Source organism: Plasmodium gaboni, chromosome 14, assembly GCF_001602025.1.
Source record: "Plasmodium gaboni strain SY75 chromosome 14, whole genome shotgun sequence".
Lineage (NCBI taxonomy): Eukaryota > Apicomplexa > Aconoidasida > Haemosporida > Plasmodiidae > Plasmodium > Plasmodium gaboni.
In genome coordinates this window covers 1266218-1286986 of record NC_031494.1, presented here as the reverse complement: position 1 = coordinate 1286986, position 20769 = coordinate 1266218, and the positions used below count along the sequence as shown (strand labels likewise).

The 20769-nt window shown below is 20.6% G+C and overlaps 5 protein-coding genes across 5 annotated transcripts; 3 read left to right on the top strand and 2 right to left on the bottom strand.

The window, feature by feature from the left end:
* Window positions 1–326: 326 nt before the first annotated feature.
* Window positions 327–1097, bottom strand: PGSY75_1435500 (hypothetical protein; the record flags this gene model as incomplete). Its single annotated transcript, XM_018788044.1, has 1 exon — window positions 327–1097. One exon carries the CDS (start codon window positions 1095–1097, stop codon window positions 327–329), a length of 771 nt encoding a protein of 256 aa, XP_018639416.1.
* Window positions 1098–2798: 1701 nt separating this feature from the next.
* PGSY75_1435400 (conserved protein, unknown function) lies at window positions 2799–3371 on the top strand (the record flags this gene model as incomplete). Its single annotated transcript, XM_018788043.1, has 1 exon — window positions 2799–3371. The coding sequence occupies one exon, from the start codon at window positions 2799–2801 to the stop codon at window positions 3369–3371; it is 573 nt and encodes a 190-aa protein (XP_018639415.1).
* A 2416-nt stretch (window positions 3372–5787) lies between these two features.
* PGSY75_1435300 (putative NAD(P)H-dependent glutamate synthase) lies at window positions 5788–14835 on the top strand (the record flags this gene model as incomplete). Its single annotated transcript, XM_018788042.1, has 1 exon — window positions 5788–14835. The coding sequence occupies one exon, from the start codon at window positions 5788–5790 to the stop codon at window positions 14833–14835; it is 9048 nt and encodes a 3015-aa protein (XP_018639414.1).
* Window positions 14836–15775: 940 nt separating this feature from the next.
* On the bottom strand, window positions 15776–17323 carry PGSY75_1435200 (hypothetical protein; the record flags this gene model as incomplete). Its single annotated transcript, XM_018788041.1, has 4 exons — window positions 15776–16510; window positions 16680–16861; window positions 17018–17093; window positions 17234–17323. 4 exons carry the CDS (start codon window positions 17321–17323, stop codon window positions 15776–15778), a joined length of 1083 nt encoding a protein of 360 aa, XP_018639413.1.
* A 2299-nt stretch (window positions 17324–19622) lies between these two features.
* Window positions 19623–20708, top strand: PGSY75_1435100 (putative ribonuclease H2 subunit B; the record flags this gene model as incomplete). The annotated part of the gene is made up of 1 exon (XM_018788040.1): window positions 19623–20708. The coding sequence occupies one exon, from the start codon at window positions 19623–19625 to the stop codon at window positions 20706–20708; it is 1086 nt and encodes a 361-aa protein (XP_018639412.1).
* Window positions 20709–20769: the final 61 nt, after the last annotated feature.

Sequence of the window (20769 nt, the reverse complement as noted above, 5' to 3'; positions counted from 1 at the left end):
AAAAAAAAAAAAAAAAAAAAAAAAAAAAAAAAAAAAAAAAAAAAAAAAAAAAAAAAAAAAAAAAAAAAAAAAAAAAAAAAAAAAAAAAAAAAAAATATAAAAAAAAAAATTTTTAATATTTTAAAATTTTTTTTTTTTTTTTTTTTTTTTTTTTTTTTTTTTGTTATACAAATTTGTTAAACTGTTAATAAAATGTAAAGATTTTTAAAAAAGAAAAAAAAAAAAAAAAAATATTGAAAAAATAAAGCACATAAATAAAAAAGTAAAATAAATAAAAATATATATATATATATATATATCTATGTATATTTTTTTTTTTTTTTTTCCTATGAGCTTTCCTTTTGTATTAGTTTAAGGAGGACCTGCTTCATTCGACTATTTTCCTTAAAATATTCTCCTTTTTCCATATCTAGATATTGAGATACTTTTAACCATGTTTTATTATCGAAATTTTGTTCTTTTTTTTTATCTTCTGATAATTTTTGGTTAGATAATTTTTTTTTTTCTTCAATAACGATAGCTATTTCTTCATACCATTTTTTAAGATCTTGAGCAGCTTTTTTTTTAATTTCTTTTTTTTCTTTTTCTTCATATTCTTTTCTTTCTTTTATTCTTTGTAATCTTTCTTTTTCCCAGACATCTGATACTTCGGTGTCTGATATATCTGATTCTTTTTCAAAAAAAGTTTCATAAGAATTTTCAAAAGACATTCTATTTTCTTTCATAGGTGATGATAAATTACTTTTATAAAAAGAATCATGATTTTTGATATCACTACCATTATATTTATTATTCAAATTGTTATTTATATTATTCATATTATTCATATTATTATTATTGTTGTTGTTATATAATAAGGAACTTGCACTTTCTCTTTTATTTAATTCATTATAGAAATTATTTGATGACATGTTCATATTATTATAATCTACATTTTCTATAGGATTCATATAATTTAGTTTATCCAATGATGCTCTTACTTCATTATTTTCTTCATAAAGTATATTGGAAGGTATTTGATCATTTTCTTTTTCATTATTATTATAATTATCATAATTTTTAAAATTAAATTCATCGAACTCTTTTAATTCGCTCATCTTTACACACAAAAAAAATAAAATAAAATAAATAATAAATAAAAAAAATAAAAATTAATGTCCTTATATATATATATATATATATAATATATTATATATGTATATATCAAAAAAAGGGAATAAATGAAATACAACTAATATGCATATAGTATCATTTTATTATTTAATAAAAATGAACAACGACAACAAAAAAAAAAAAATGAAATATATATATATATTTATAATTTTTTTTAAAAAATACATTTATATATATACACAAATTTATATATTCATTTGATTTTTAGTTAACTTATGTTTTCATATATTTCGGTCTTATAATTTATTTTATTACTTTACTACTTAAAATTGTTCATATATTACAAAAATATGGTTTTAATGTATTATTATTATTATATGAAAAAAGGGAAAATACATATATATATATATATATATATATATAACATTATTATATCAAATATATAATATATATAATCTTAAATAATTTATTATATATTTATAAATAATATATTTTTAAGTTTCACAAAATATATTATAATCTTCAGTTTTTTTGTTTTTTGCTTTTTTATTTCCTCATAGCCTTTTTCCAAATATTTCAGTAAACGAAAAAAGGTTAACAAAAAAAATATATAAATAAATAAAACATTTGTTCTTATATATATATATATATATGTGGTATATTTTTATGTGAACATATAATAAAAAGATTAAATAAATATATATATAATTACCAAAAAGAATAAATGTTTTTTTTCTTTTTTTAATATGAAAAAAAATCAAATAAATTAAATAGAAAAATTAAAAAATTATTTAGGTTAATACTTATAAAATAATATATAAGTGGCTCTACTTAAAAACAAAAAATATATATTTATTGATATTATCAAAAAAGAATAATTTTTTTTTTATATCATTATATTATTATAATATATATATTATTATAATACTCTTATTATATTATTTATTGGTTTTTATTTTTTTTTTTTTCTTTATAAAAAAAAAAAGCATATATATTATATTATATATATATAATTAAATAGGGAATAATAATATATCTCATATATTATATATATATATATAATATATATATTTATTTATCACTTTTTTATAATTTTAGAAAAATTTATTTTAAAATATAATTATATATAAATAATTAAAAAAAAATTATATTATACCAAAAATACAAATTAATATTCCTCTTATTATAATATATATATATATATTTTTTTATACATTTTTAATAAAAAAATATAATATTTAATTATGTAAATATATTTTTTTATGTATATATTGTAATATTTGATCTTTCATAATTATGTGAAATAAGTACAGTAAGGTGAAACATATGCATATTGAATAAAATAAATATTATGACGAATTAAATAATTATATGGGACATATATATGCACCCGATTATATAATATAATATAATATATATTATATATATATTGTATATATTATATATATATTATATTTGTATTATTTTTTTTTATATAATATTTCTTTTTAATGTGAAGAAATATTTGTTATATAACCTTTCTGAGGTATTGTAGTAACCCTTTGATTCTTTGAAAATTCAAAAGGGATATTACAAAATTATATGAACATATTTATATATATATATATATATATTTATTTATTTATATTTATTAATTTGTGTATGCCTTGTAAGGAAGACGCGTATTCATTTAGAAAAGAAAAAAAATGAGTAGATGGGATTTCAGTTTAAAAAAGAAAGAACAGAAAAATGAAAATATAATAGAACCTTTTGGATATAAATTTGTAAATGAGGCAAAAAATATTTATGGAAATGGTGATAGTTATTTAAAGACTGAGAAGAATATAAATACATTAAATAAATTAAATAAAAGTGAAAATAAAAAATCTGATACTGTTGAAATTAATAAGAAATTATTACATAAAGCAGCATGGGGTATATGTGTAAATTCATTTAAGGGTTTACTTATGAATTTATTTGTTATGTTTATGTCAGGTGGAGCTTCAGGAATATTTGGTATTATATTTATTGTTTATTCTATATATAATATTTTAAAATCTTTAATTAATATTAATGATGTTTTTAAATCGGTTGAAAATAATAAAACAGAAAAATTTTTATTACAAAAAATTTGTTTTTTTATTATGAATTGTTTAGTTCTACTTTATATTATGAGCGTATGTTCAAATAGCGGACTCTTACCTATTCGTTCAGGTGATTATTTTTATTTCATACCTCATCAAAAAATTAAACAAAAAGGAGTAGCTAGTATGTTCTGATTGATATAATATTATAAACATAAAAAAGTTAAATCTTATAAGTACTATATTTATACATGTGTGTATTAATATATATATATATATATATGTGTATTTTTTTTTTTTTTTTTTCAATATTATTTAATAAATTGTTTAATTTATATAATATATATATATATATATATATATATATATGTATAATAATTTGTAGATATAAGTCTATTTACTAATATATCTTCCAATTCATTTTTTGAATCATTCATTTAATTATTATTCACTTATTTATTCACTTATATATTTATTAATTTATTTATTAATTTATTCATTTATTAATTTATTTATTAATTTATTTTTTTATTTTTTTTGTTCACACAGTAAAATGCCATTTTTCTTTTTTCTTTTTTAAACTTTTAACAACATAAAAATATTTTTAAAATTTAAAAGGAATGAATATTAATTTTATTCTTTTGTTATATATATGATATATTTCTTCCTAACTCAAAATAAAATTATATATATATATATGTATTTATTTATATATATATATTTTTTTTTTTTCCCCATGTTACACTTGAATATTTTTATTATATAAACATGCACATTTTGTATGCTTATAATTATATACTCAAAAAAAAAAATAAAAAGCTCATAAAGGTAAATAAATTAATTTATATATATCACTAAATGATTTTTATTTGAATAACATGTACTTCTATATATAAATTATTTGCGTACACATTATTAATTTACTTCATTTTATATTTTTTTTCTTTTTCCTTTTTTTTTTTTTTTATATAAATAAAATGACAATTTTTAAAATTTTCTATTTCTTCAATGAAGGAAAAAAATATAAAACAAAATATAATAGCATTAAATATATTGTATTTTATGAAAAATAATATATATATAAATATTTTATAAACACTTACAAAAAAAAAAAAAAAAATAAATATATATATATATATATAAATGAACAAATAAATGTGGAAAATATATTTATTAATATATTTTATATATATTTATTTTATTAATTTTTTTTTTCTTGGAATTTTCAACTCATAATAGAAAATACAGAGAACAAATAAAAAAAAAAAAAAAAATGTTGCTATAATATTTTATAACTACAACCGTTATTTAATTATATATATATATATATATATATATATAATATATATAAATTATATATGTATAATAATATTATAATATATATATGTTTTTTAATTGAGGTCTAGAGTATGCATTAATGCTTAAAAAAAAAATATATATATATATATATATAAATTAAAATAAAAATTATTTATTTATTTATTTATTATTTTTTTTCTTATATATATATATATTATAATTTTATAAGAATTAATTTTTATATATTATTGAAAAAATATTTTACAAAATAACTGTGTATACACTCAACAAATTAATTCTCTTATTTTAATGTTTTGTTCCAAATATTTAATTTGTTTATATATATATATATATTTTTTTTTTCTATCCTGCATATTATATAATTATATATTTATATATAAATTGTTAAAAAAAAAAAAAAAATGAAAATACACGTAATTAAATGTGTATATATATAATATATATATGACGTATAGTATACTATATATATATATATATATTTTACAAATAACTTACACAAAAAAAAACATATATTAATATTTAAATTTTTACACCAAGTTTTTATATATTTTTATTTTATATATTAAATTTTTTTTTTTTTTCTTTTTTGTTTAAAAACAAATAAGAAAAATAATTATAAAAAATATATATATATATTGAAATGTAGTAATAATATTGTTCTACAAGGCTTATATACAACACAGTTGTTGACATGAAAATAAGTACAACAAACAAAATTTTATAATTAAGATTTATACAACTTTATAAATAGACACTGACATTATTTATATAAATTTGTTATATATTGACAACATATATATATATATATATATATATAATAATTCATCTTTAGAAAATTTTTTTTTTTTTTTTTTTAATTGTTAAAGTTGTTTTTCGACTTTCTTTTTTTTTTTTGGATTTTTGTATAAGTCCCTCAAAAGATTTAGAAAATAACTTTTGCATTTATTTTAATTAAAAAGAAATTAGCACATAGGATTTGGATATATATATATATATATAACATATATATCATTTTTTTTTTTTTTTTTTTCTTGTACACATTTTCTATATTTGTTATTATTAACAATTTAATTAATTCAAATTAATATTTGTATATATATTTATAAATTTGTATGTTTCTATAGCTTTTCTCCATACATAAATAAATAAATAAATAAATATATATATATATATATATATATATTTTTTATGTATTAATTTTTTTTCATTATAGTTTGCCATTCTTATATATAAAAATTAATTAAAAAAAAGAATAATAATATATATGTATGTATATATATATATATATTAAATGGGGAAAGAAAATATAGATAATAAAGGTCTTTATGATAGCAGGAATGAAAAGGATGCTTGTGGTGTGGGTGTTGTAGCTGATATTAATGGTAAATTTTCTAGAAATATCATACAGAAAGCTTTACAAATATTATTACGATTAAGTCATAGAGGTGGTGTGCAAGGAAATAATGGAGATGGTGCTGGTATTTTAGTTGGAATACCACATGAGTATTTTCAAATGTTAAGTGATACTTGTCAATTACCTTTTTTATTACCAGAAAAAGGGGAATATGCTGTAGCTCAAATATTTTTACCACAAAATGAGGAAAGAAGACTTTTTTTATATCATGAAATTGAGAAAGAAGTATATAATCATGGATTAGTTGTTTTAGGATGGAGATCTCCTATACCTGTTCGACATGATGTTATTAGTTGTAGTGTTAAAAAAAGTGAACCTTTTATTGCTCAAATGTTTGTTTGTAAAAGATCTGTTTTTAAAAATTATGATGATTTCAATATATATCCATTTTCAGATATAAATTTTACAGATGATAGTAATTTGAAATTAAATGAATTACCAGATGATATTGAATTATTATCATTTTTTATAAGAAAAAAATTAGTTAGGCATAATGATATGTATTTCTGTAGTTTTTCATCTAGAACTATTGTATATAAAGGATTATTAACACCATCACAAATATATCTATATTTTGAAGATTTATTAAGTGAACAGTTTACATCATATTTAGCAATGGTGCATGTACGTTTTTCAACGAACACATCACCTACATGGTATGCTGCTCATCCTTTTAGAAGAATATGTCACAATGGAGAAATAAATACAATAAGTGTTAATTCTATTTTATTCCAAGAACGTATGGAATCAGCAAAAACACCTGCATCTTTCAAATCAGTTTCAATAAAAGATCTAAGACCAATAAATGAAGAAAATTATATTATATATGATAATGATGATGAAATTATACAGAAGAGAGATACTTTTGAAGATATTATGTTAACACAAAATCGTTTGAAAAAAAAGTCTAGAAGAAATTTACTTTTAAAATTGAAGAAGGATTATACTTATAATAGTTCAGCTATACATTATAATATTAAAAGAGAATTTATGAATTCTGACATTAATAGTAATTCAGAATTTTTAAGTAATGTAAATGAAGATTCCAAAAGTTCCTCTGATATTGATATAATAAGTGAAGAAAATTTAATGAATCATTTAAAAGAAAAAAATAATAAAAATTTTAGAAAAACTATGAAAAATCAAATTAAACATGGTGAATCACAAAAAACTAAAGGTGCTATTAGTTATCCATCTGATTCTTCTATATTTGATAATGCAATTGATTTTCTTACCATGACAGGAAGAGAAATTGAACATGCAATCATGATGTTAATGCCTAGAGCATATCAAAAAGATCCAAATATAAGTCCATTAGAAAAAGCTTTTTATGAATATCATACTTGTATTATGGAACCATGGGATGGACCAGCTTTAATTATATTTACAGATGGATATAAAGTAGGTGCATCATTAGATAGAAATGGGTTAAGACCAGCAAGATATAGTATTACTAATTATGGATTGTTTGTCTTATCTAGCGAAACTGGAGTAGTAGATTTATCATATGATAAAATTGTTCATAAAGGTTCCGTTTATCCTGGTAAAGTTGTATTAGTAGATTTTAAAGAAAAAAAATTTTTAAAACATGAAGAAATATTGAGTAAATTTTTAAGAGAACGACCATATAAAAAATGGATAGATCATTATTCTATACACATGGATAATATAATTAGACCTGTAACAAATATGGAGAATATTCGTATGAATGCTTATAAATATGGTGCCATATTGAATAAGGAAAATTATTATCATAATAATATAAATATAAATAATAACAATAATAATATTAAATGTAATAGTAATGTTTTTAGTATTAGTAATCATAAAACGTGTTTAAATGATATAGATTATTATGATGAATCATTAATTAAAAAATTAAAAGCATTTGGATATACATATGATGCTTTTAATATGATCATATCACCAATGGTTAAACATGCAGCTGATGGATTAGGTTCTATGGGAAATGATACAGCCTTTCCATTCTTAAGTTATTTACATCGTAATTTATTATATTATTTTCAACAAACATTTGCACAAGTAACCAATCCAGCTATAGATCCTATAAGAGAAGAGAATATTATGTCTCTAATGAGTAATCTAGGAAAAGAAGGAGATCTGTTACAATATAGTCATGTTAATTGTCATCGTATATTTATAAATGGACCTATATTAAATGAAACCTTATATAATATGTTACTTCAGTTACCTGATTTTCCACATATTATAATTGATATGACAATAGATTTGGATAAACTACAATCCATGATGAATAACATAAATAATAATTATTCACCTAATAAAGATGGCGACCTTAGTCAGAACAATATTGTTATTAATATCAATTCTGAAGATCCTTCAAAAGTAGATGTGTGTAAATCAAAACACTCAAAAGAGGAACATAATAATAACAAAAAAAAACAGATATCATCAAAATATTTAATTAAATTTATTGATAGCGTTAATTCTAAAGTTGAAAATGCTATTAAAAAAGGATGTCAATTAATTATTTTATCACATAATAATGTTAATGAAAAAAGGGTTCCCATATTTTCTATATTAATTGTAGGTGCATTACATAAATATTTATTAAGTAAGAATTTAAGAACAAAATGTTCACTTATTGTTAAAGCTGGAGATTGTTTTGAGATTCATCATTTGGCTGTTCTTTTATCTTTTGGTGCTGATTGTATTTATCCATATATATTATATGAGAGTTTACAGTTTATTAAATTTGCTGATAATGAAGCGAGATTAAGTAATAACCAAATGATAAGTAATTATAGACATGCAGCTAATTATGGTATATTAAAAATAATGTCTAAAAATGGAATATCTACATTACCTAGTTATAAAGGTTGTGGTTTAATGCAACCCTTAGGTATATCAGATGAAATATTAAAAAAATGTTTTATAAATGTATGTGATTCAATAATTGGTGGAGTCACTTTTGAATTTGTTGAAAAAGAAATATTAAATATATTTTATCTTGCATATCCAAAAAGAATCTTGACATTGAATTTAAAAGATGCAAATGAAGAATTAGATGATTATGGTGAATATCATTTTAGAAATATAGGAAAATCTCAATTACATATGAATCATCCTGAAACTATTAGTTTATTACAAAGAGCTACAAGAAGTGGTAATAAAGATACTTATAAAAAATATTCTGAATTACAAAATGAATTAATTAATCATTGTGAAATTAGAGGACAGTTAGAAATTAATTATAAAAAATGTCCATCATATAATAAAATTAAAAAGAAACATGAACCAATTAATATTCATTTAGTCGAACCAGTAAATAAAATATTATTAAGATTTTGTACTGGAGCTATGTCTTTTGGATCCTTATCAGAAGAAGCGCATACTACTGTAGCTACTGCTATGAATAGTATGGGGTTAAAATCAAATACTGGAGAAGGAGGAGAAGCAGAAGAAAGAATAAAAACAGCTAATAATGAAATAAATACAAGTTCTGCTGTAAAACAAATTGCTTCAGCTCGATTTGGTGTTACTGCATATAGTTTAGTAAATGCACAAGAATTGCAAATAAAAGTAGCACAGGGATCCAAACCAGGAGAAGGTGGAGAATTACCAGGTTATAAGGTAAGTTCTAAAATAGCTTCTATTCGTAGAAGTACTCCAGGAGTTGGTTTAATATCTCCTCCACCACATCATGATATGTATTCTATTGAAGATGTAGGTCAATTGGTATATGATTTGAAAAATATAAATAAAGAAGCAAAAATATCAGTGAAGCTCGTATCTAAGTTAGGTATTGGTGTTATAACATCAGGTGTGGTTAAAGGAAATTGCGAACAAATTTTAATAAGTGGAACATCAGGTGGTACAGGTGCTTCTAAATGGACTTCAATTAAGCATGCTGGGTTACCATGGGAAATTGGATTAGCAGAAGCTCATCAAACATTATGTAAATCGAAATTACGAAAAAGAGTTATTTTACAAATTGATGGACAACTAAAAACAGGAAGAGATGTAATTTTAGGAGCATTATTAGGTGCTGAATCATTTAGTTTTTCTACTCAACCGTTGATATCATTAGGTTGTATTATGATGAGGAAATGTCATTTGAATATTTGTCCTGTTGGTATATGTACACAAGATCCAGAATTAAGGAAAAAATTTGCAGGAAAACCTGAATATATTGTTAATTTCTTTTTTATGTTAGCTGAGGAAGTTCGAGAATATTTGGCTAGTATGGGATTCCGAAAATTTTCTCAAATTATAGGTAGATCTGATTTGTTAAAAAAAAAAGATCATTTGAAATATGATGAGAAAAGGAAACTCTTAGATTTTTCGAAACTTTTATTTCCTGGATGGAAATATTATGCAGAAGATGAAATGAAAGATGATCAAAATAAACGATATAAGAATATATCTAATAAAAAAAAAAAATATAATACAAATTCTTTGTATTCTGCTTCGAAGCATAAAAAGAATTCCAAATCTGGTCTAAATTCGATTAAAAAAATGAAAAATAGAAAACAGGTTTTAATAAATGAAAGTTTTAACACTATTAAAAAGTATAAAATTAATTCGAAGCAAACGGATAATATAGAAATGGTTAATGGACAAAGTGAACATGTCACAAATGTAGAATGTGATGAAGCAGATGCAGAGAATGAAAGTGATCAGAACGACGACGATGATCAAGAAGAAACGGATAAGAGTGATGTTGAGGAAAATATTGATAATGATGGTAGTGATGATAGTGATGATAGTGATGACAATGATGATAATGATGATAGTGATGATATTGATGATATTGATGATATTGATGAGGTTGAAGAGATTGATGAGGATGATGATATTGATGATATTGATGATATTGATGATATTGATGACAATTATGATGATAATAATAACAAGAAACGACAAAACAATACAGAGAAAAAAATGAAAAAAAGTATGAATATGAGCGTAATATATAAATATCAATATAAAGAAAGGGGTTCTTATAATATAAATAAAAACAACAAAAATAATAATAATAATAATAATAAGAGTAGTAAAAAAATAAAGAAAAAATGTCATATAAAAAAAAAAATAGTAAAACCAATTCCTATATTTTGTTGTGAAACTCAAAATCATAAATTATGTGATATTATTGATAGAGAATTAATCAGGAGATCAAAGATTGCCTTATTAAATTGTACACCAGTAAATATAAAAATGCCTATTAAAAATACAGATAGAGCTGTTGGAGCTATGTTAAGTTATCATATAATACAAAAATATGGAGAAGAAGGATTACCAATTGATACCATAAATGTGAAATTTCGAGGTACAGGTGGATTATCATTTGGTGTATTTTTAACTAGTGGAGTAAATTTTGAATTGGAAGGAGATGCAAATGATTTTGTAGGTAAAGGTTTATCAGGTGGTATAATATCAGTGCATTTTCCAAAAAATTCTTTATTTATAAATGAATGTCAAAAAAATGTTATAGCTGGAAATTCTGTTTTATATGGAGCTACAAAAGGAAGAGCATTTTTTGCTGGAAGAGCAGGTGAAAGATTTGCTGTTCGAAATTCAGGAGCAATTGCTGTTGTAGAAGGTGTTGGTAGTCATGGTTGTGAATATATGACAAAAGGTATAGTAATAGTGTTAGGTGAAATTGGTTGTAATTTTGCTGCTGGTATGAGTGGAGGTATAGCATATGTATTAGATATAAATGAAAAAAATGTGAATCATCAAATGGTTGATTTGAAAGTATGTAAAACAATGGATGAAAAAATGACTTTAGAAAAATTATTACATGAACATTATGAAAGAACTAATTCATATACAGCCAAAATGCTATTACAAAATTTTGATGAAAATTTACAACGTTTTACTAAAATTATACCTAGAGATATTAAAAGAGTTTTAACTGAAGCTTGTATTGAATTTGTTAAAACAGGAAATGAAGAAGCAGCTGCTATTTTAGATGATTGGGCTTCCTTATTAAAAAGTGTAGATCAACCAGAACATATGTATAAAAAAGCTATGCAATTCTTTACAACTATTACTGATGATATATCAGGATTATCCAAATCTTTAGCATTAAGAAGTGTTGATGGATTAATTATTTATGATTTATTACAAGAACAACGTAATCGAAATTTATTAAGTATAAAAAATTCCTCAAATGATTTTAATAGTTTAAATAATGAAGAACAAAATATTAAGAAAAAAAAATTTTTCGATTTTGAAAGATTTATACATAATTTAGAATTGTGCAGAAGTAACAACAGAAAATGGAGAAGATTCTCTCAAATTCATTTCAAATGTAATGCTTTTTCAGATTTTAAAAATACTTTTCCTGAAAAATTAGATGATAAATCAAAAGAAATGATAAAAAAATATATACTTAATGAACAATATTTATTAGATTTACATTTGAAATCATTAAATTCAAATAAGTTTATTGAAAAACTAATTCTTAGAGAAACAGATGATTATATTCAAATAGATCAAAAACAACTAAGTCCAAATATGTACACTTTAAAAAAATATTTTTATCCAACCGATAATTATGATGTTTCGAATATATCTAATTCTATGAAGGCCTATAATAAAATTAATGGGGTACACTTAATCAATAAGTCCAATCAAAATAATGAATATGAAGATGTGCCTAATTCCTATGATTTGTCAGGGTACACATTGGGTGCAAGAAAAAAAACAGATGATATGGTAAATATTAAAAAGGATGAAACTGATACAAATATAACAAATAATACAAACAATATGAACAATATGAATAATACAAACAATATGAACAATACAAACAATATGAACAATACAAACAATATGAACAATACAAACAATACAAACCATATGAACAATATTACTAGTAGCATACATATAAATAAAGATGATAATAATAACATTAATGATGATATGAATAACACCGTCATTTCTGAAGTTACCAATACTACTTATGTCAACAAATCATCAAATTATTCACAATCTCAATATGCTAAAACAAGTGGCGATAATAAAACCAAGAAATATAGTGTTGACACAGAAATTAGTGATATGACTAGAGTTTCATCAGATTATGGAAATGCTTCAAGTATTAGTTCTACTAAACCTTTTTTAGTTGCCAATCCAAATAAAGTTACAGGATTTAAAGAATATGAAAGGTTATCTCATCCACTTAAAGATATCAGTAGTAGAGTTTTAGATTATTCAGAAATTATTGTACCTATAAACGTTAAAAGTAAACTACATAATCAATTATTAAAAACACAAGCATCAAGATGTGTTGATTGTGGTACTCCAACTTGTCATTATCCTAATTCGAGTGGTGGTGGCTGCCCCTTAGGTAATAGAATTTTTGATTGGAACAATTTAGTATATGAAAATGAATGGAAGAAAGCATTAGAACGTCTATTAGATACCAATAATTTTCCAGAAATTACAGGTCGTGTTTGTCCAGCACCTTGTGAAGATGCATGTGTTTTAAGTATAAATGAGAAAGCTGTGTCCATAAAATTTATTGAATTATCTATTATTGAATATGGATTCATAAAAAAATGGATACAACCAATGATACCAATTAGTCGTACTGGAAAAAAAGTGGCAATTGTGGGTTCAGGACCAGCGGGATTAACTGCAGCACAACAATTAAACAAAGCTGGACATAGTGTAACTATTTTTGAAAAGGATGAATATTTTGGAGGATTGTTAATGAATGGAATACCAAATGTACGTTTAGATAAAAAAGTTCTAGAGAGAAGATTAATATTAATGAAAAAAGAAGGAATTGTAATGAAAAATAATGTAAATGTAGGTGTAGATATAACATTATCCGATTTAGTAAAAGAATATGATGCTATACTTTTAGCTACTGGTTATAAAATTCCTAGAAAATTAGATATTCCAGGTGCTAATTTAAATAATATTTATTTTGCTATGGATTTCTTAACATCATGTCAAATATCATTAACAAAATCAGATATGACAGATGATAATTATATAGATGTATCTGAAAAACATGTTATCATATTAGGTGGAGGAAAAACAGCCGTAGATTGTATCAGTTTAGCTATTCGTATGGGAGCATCTAGTGTTTTACAATTTACACGACAAGAAATTCAACCTATGAATACATCAGAATATTGGTGGCCAGGATTAAAAAATATTTTCAAACTTGAATATTCACATGAGGAAGCTATCATTATACAAGGTAGAGATCCAAGAGAATTTTGTGTAAGGAGTTTGGAATTTATTCCATCTAATAAAGACCCTAAAAGAGTTTCTGGTATAAGAGCTATTAGGGTCAAATTAAAAAAAAACTTAAAAAGTGAAATGAAACAAAATAATAAAATGTTAAATAATAATTATATGGATAATCATCATAATAATTCATCCAAAATAGATTTAAAGAAACATTTATCTAAAATAAATAAATTAAAAAGTATTAAAAGTATATCGAAAGGTCCAACTCAAGAAACAACAACAGCAAGTTCATATTCTTCTTCTTCTCCTGCAGAAAATGATATTATTCAGAATTATCAAATAATAAAGGATCATAATGAATATGTTGATATACCATTTACTGAAAGAATTTATAAAGCTGATGTAGTCATTTTAGCATTAGGATTTTCAAAAACAGATGATTCCATATGGGAAAATGATAATATAAAAATTGAACTTAATAATTATAATTGTATAAAAACAAACAATAGAATTTATCAAACTAATCATAACAATATATTCGCATGTGGAGATTGTAGAATAGGACCTAGTACAGTAGTACAAGCAATTGCAGAAGGAAGAGATGTAGCATCTAAAATCGATGAATATTTAACAAATTCTGTATCTATTCTTCCTCCATGTAATACTTATTATTATTATCCTAAGAATTATAAGAATGTTCCATTCGGTTCTTCTAATTGGGGATAATATAATCAAACACTAAACATAAATATATAAATATAAAAATATATATATATATATTTAATTATTTATTTATTCATTCATTTACCTATGTACAATATCTTATTTTATTTATATTGAATAAATTCAAACAAATTTCTTACATTATAAATTCCAAAAAAGGAATATCTTTTTTGAACATATATGCATATAAACAAAAAATTGTAAACCTATATTATACATATATTATTTTTTATTTTTATATACTTATTAATGTGTTATATTATTAACCTTATAATACTTATTTTATAATTCAAATTAACATATACAAAATGAAAAAAAATTTGAAGTCGTACAATATTTATTATATATGAATTTATTTTTATGCTACCATCCATTTTGTAGAAAAAAAAAATAAAATAAAATAACAAAATAACAAATTAACAAATAAATAAATACAAATATATATTTCAATTAATTTATTGTACAAATATAAACGGTTATATTATTTTCTTCTTCATAATTTTGTAAAACGAAAATAATGTATACAAATGTTTTCTTTCTTTTAAAAGTTAAATATTCTTTTATAATTCTTATAATATAACTATGTATATATTTAATAACAATGTATTTGAAAAATGTTGATATATAATTAACTTATGTATAATAATAATTACGAAAAAATAAAATGAAAACAAATTAAAATTAAATAAAAATAAACAAAAAGAAAAAGAAAATAACTACTCTATCTTCCTTTTTTTCTTTTTTTTAAATATAATTTAATGGATAAATTAATAAAAAAAGAAATATATTTAACACAATATTGAAATTAAAAGAAAATATATATATATATATATATATATATTATATATATTTGTTATATTTAGAAAAAATAGAACAATTTCTATATAAATCATAATTCCAAATATTATATCCACATTTATAATAATTCACACACACACATTTCTTATTTGACTAGGGTTCTATTTAAATATATATTTCTTTTTGATATATTTGTTTCTTTATTTTTTAAATTAGATAACTCTAAACTTCCCTTTGTACTCATAGATGACAAGTTAGTATATCCTTTTTTATTTTTTTTTTTCTTTAAGTTAGATACTTGAGATTGAAATCTATTTTCATGTTCATTTAATAATTCTTGGATGATCAATTTTTTTTTGTTACTGTATTTTATTGGGTCTACATTTTCTATTAAGAAGGACCCATCTTTTTGAGGAATAATCATTTGAGGGTAATTGGACTTGGTATAATTATAAATATTTTTACATTCTTCTTCAATTATTTTTTCTTGGCCTTCTCTTATATTTGTAATTTCTTCATTTAATTTATCAATATAGCTATCTCTTGATTCTGACTTTTTTTTTTCTTCTTCCTTATTGTTTTCGTTGGTTAATATATTATTATGTAAATTATTAACAAGAATATCATTTTTTGTATTTGTTCCACTAGTAGACTCATATATGTTTGAATTGTTGTTATTAGATATATTATATGGATGATTTTTATTTTGATTAAATGTTTTCATATATCTATTAAGATTATTTGTTATATTATCATTAGTATCCTTGTAGTTATTATTGTTATTATCTTTTTCTATTTCTTTATTTAGTGATACTGATGTTTCTTCAAATGGATTTTCATTATAACCCATATTTCCATTTTTTTTCATTACTTCATCATTCTGAAGAGACAAATATAAATATAAATATAAATATATTTACATATATATATATATATATATATATATATTTGATAATCAAAACAATTATATTATATGTTTCTTTATTATGATATAAAAAAATAAACAGTATTATATATTTTATTTATTAATCAATATATCATATATATACCTCATTTTTTGTTTTCCTTTTGATATATTTTTTCCATTCCATTTCTGTTATCCCGATTTTCTCTGCAACGTTAGCACATAATATATCTTCAGGATTTAATATTTTATAATTCCCTATCCACATTTTAGCTTTCCTTTTGTTAGGATAATAAACATAAGTTCCTTGCACAGAAGTCCCATCAACTAGAAAAAAAATATATATATATATAGATATATACTATATAATATTTTCATATATAATTTTATTTTATATAACTTTATGCAAATAGAGGAATAAATATTCTTTTATCATTATATAACTTTTTTTTTCAATTTTTTCTTTTTTGATGTTATATTTACTTGTGTTGTTATTATTTAATGCTTCAGTCATCATTTTGTGAGGAAAATCCGGATCTTCCAGCATTTCAGGATCTCCCTAAATATGGAAAATATTATATATATATATATATATATATGTGTATATATTAACCCTGTTTTATATCTACATTAATATGTTTATTTCTTAAACTTTTTTTTTTTTTTTTTTTGTTTTTATTTTATATTCTATGTCTATACCTCATATATAGTTCTGTAGTCCCCTATTTTTGTACTTAGCTCATGTAACATGAGTGACTTTTTTTTTTGTTCGCTTGTTATGTTTCCCATGTTATAAATTCTCTACAAAAAATATCTCTATATTATATCAGATCTTGCTTAAAAATATATAATAAATATATTTTTTTATTTGAACAAAATTTAAAAGACACAAACAAATATATATAATAAATATAAAATATTTTCCTTATGTGTAATGTATAATGTTATAATATAATTTTTTTCTGTTTAATTTTACAATATAGTAACATTACGATTAAAATAAAAAAAAAAAAAAAAAAAAAAAATCAAAAAGAAAAGAAATGAAGAAAGGAAACAATATAATAAAACAAAAACAAGATAATAATGAAATAATAAAATGAATATGTAATTCAAGAATATCTATATATTTTCCTACAAATCATCACCATATTAAAAATATATTAAATTAAGCCCTCAATCATATATATATATATATATATAAGTTCTCTTATATATTAAATGAGCATTTACTTAAAAAGATAAAAAGAGCTATACAACATTCTTATATAATGTTGATAATGTTTTTATGCCTTCAAGTAATTTTTCATTATGTAAACATACTTCAAACACTTATTTGTGTGCAGAACATATTTATATAATTTTACCATTTAAAATATATATATAATATATCATATTATCCTCATTTCCAAATTTTTATTTTTCATATAGGGATTAATAAATTAAAACCTTTTTTTAACTCTATTATTATATGATCATACTGTGCATGTTAATGCAAATTTTATGTGTGTGCGTTTTTATGAGATCAAGATAAGATCTAACGTGTATAGATTTATATATAATTATTCGAAATAAAAAAATACATACATATATATATGTATATATGTATGTATATTTATATCCATTCTACTTATTTCTTTTTTATATTTAATATTATCTACTAAAAACATCATATATAATAAAAAAAAAAAAATGTATACAGTTACATAAGTATTAAAATGAAGACATTTCAACATTACCTGTACAATACATGTAATATTCAACCTTTTTTTTTTTTTTTTTTTTTTTTTTTTTTTAAATGTTACAATTTTTCCTGCACCATTCATAATTTTTTTATTCTTATATAAATCAAAAAAATTTTGAACAATATTAATATTGTGTCTTATATTAATAGGTGATTATTGTATAAGCTTATTTTATTTAAGGTATGAATAAAAAAAAAAAAAAAAAAAAAAAAGTCGAGAATGAAAGAATAATTTTATTGTTGAATTGTCATCTTAATGATAGAATGCTTTATAAATTCAAAAAATACGAATTTATGTATATATTAAAAGTTCAGATGAAAATAACAAATTTTTTGAACAAAACAGGATTCTTTATTTATTTCTTCTTAAGTATCTTTCTCAATTTAAAATGAGTTTTATAAGAAAGACCTTTTGTTATATAAAGAAAATTATATATACACATAAGTCATGTATATATATATATATATATATATATTTTCCTTTCCATATTGTACATAATATAAAACTTACATTTATATATGATTTATATATTTTTAACATAAATAACATACATATGTGTAATTCTAATTTTATTATACTTTAATATGCCCTTTTGAATGTAAATATAAAAAATAAATTCTATTTACTTGATTATGTGTTTAAAAATTAAAAAGGAACACAATTATATTTTTTTTACACTTTTATGGTATTCAAATGAATAAATATATATAAATATATATATATATATATAATATATGCATATTTATTATAATTAAAAAAGAGACATGTGTTCTAAAATTTACAATTAGTAAAATATATCCCCTATATTATTTATACGTCTTTTTTTTTTTTTTTTTTTTTTTTATTATTATTTTTCTTATTCGTTATATTTCCGTTAGGTTTTTTTAAGGGATAATTATATTTTGTGACTCTCCTATGGTTTCTTATATTTTATATAAGCTTTTATAATTAATTTCTTAATTAACTTTTCATTAGAAATATAAATATATATTTTATAAAAGTACATGCTTTTATATTTATACAGAGTACAATTTATTCATATATAATATATATATATATATATATATATATAAGATTTGTACCTCTTAATGCTCAAGTGAATATAAATAATAATACACATAAATATATTTTTTAAGATGTAAGGCAAAAATTAAAATGATATTATATAAAAAATGAAAAGGCATCATATATAAATGATGACTTTAAAAAAAAAAAAAGAAAAAAAATTATTAACCAAATAATTATTTTTTATAACAAATAATATAATAAGATATTATATATATATATATATATATATATATATATATATTTCTTGTTTTATAATTGAAAAGAAGAAATTTTTTAAAATGAATGATGATAAAAATGTGTTTTTATTTCATCTGTTTTGCTCAAGCATAAGTGAAATAAATGAAACAAATGAAAAAGATGATGGAAAGGTTAGTATTAAAAATTATTTCTTTATAAAATTACCAAGTATATCTGAACCTTCAAAAACTGTACTTTATCATTATAATGAGGAAACTAATGAATTATTTTTATTAGAAAGAAATTATTATAATCCGAAAATCGAAACAATACGTTATGAAAGTGAAAAAATTAATAAAAATTATATATCATTATTTGTAAATAATTATACTATAGAAAATGATTGTGGATATTATTGTTATCCAATAGATGCCTTATTTGTATTTATATCAATTGTATATAATAATTATACACATAATACTTATACAACTTTAGAAGATTATTTAATATTTATTATAAAAGATAATATAAAATTGAGAAAAGATGTAACAAAAAATTTGTTATTAATTTTAGAAAATAATGTAAATAATATAAAGGATAGATTGAAATATGTATGTGATGAATTACATGAAAATAATATATCTTATTACAAACCTAACATGGACAAAGTTCGTAAATTTTATAATTTAAAGTGTATTATCTTATTCAATTATATAATAGAAAATAAAATTGTATTCCCAGATTATTCTCAATGTATAGAACAAGAATTATTAGACAAATATAAATCATATCAAAATAATAATGATAATAATATTTCTAGTAAAAATCCTATCTATACATTAATGAAACAAAATAAACGACAAATAGATAAATATAATGAATACAAAAAATATGTAGATAATTATTTAATAGAATTTAATAAGAAACATTATAAATTTAATGCACATAATTTAAGAACATTCGTTTGGCAAATTATCAAAGGATTTATATGCATATCCCTTTGCGAACAAATCACCCCTCAGGATATATCTGATAAATTAAAAAAAATGAAAGAAGAAGAAACTAATAAAAAAATAATACAACAAAATGAAACATTTGCAAAAGGTAAAAAACATCCTTTGCAACAACCCCCAAGAAATCAACTCATGATAGATTCCTTTTTTAAAAAAAAAGTCAAGCTGAAATGATAAAGGGTAAATAAATAAATATACATATATATATATATATATATATATATATATATATATA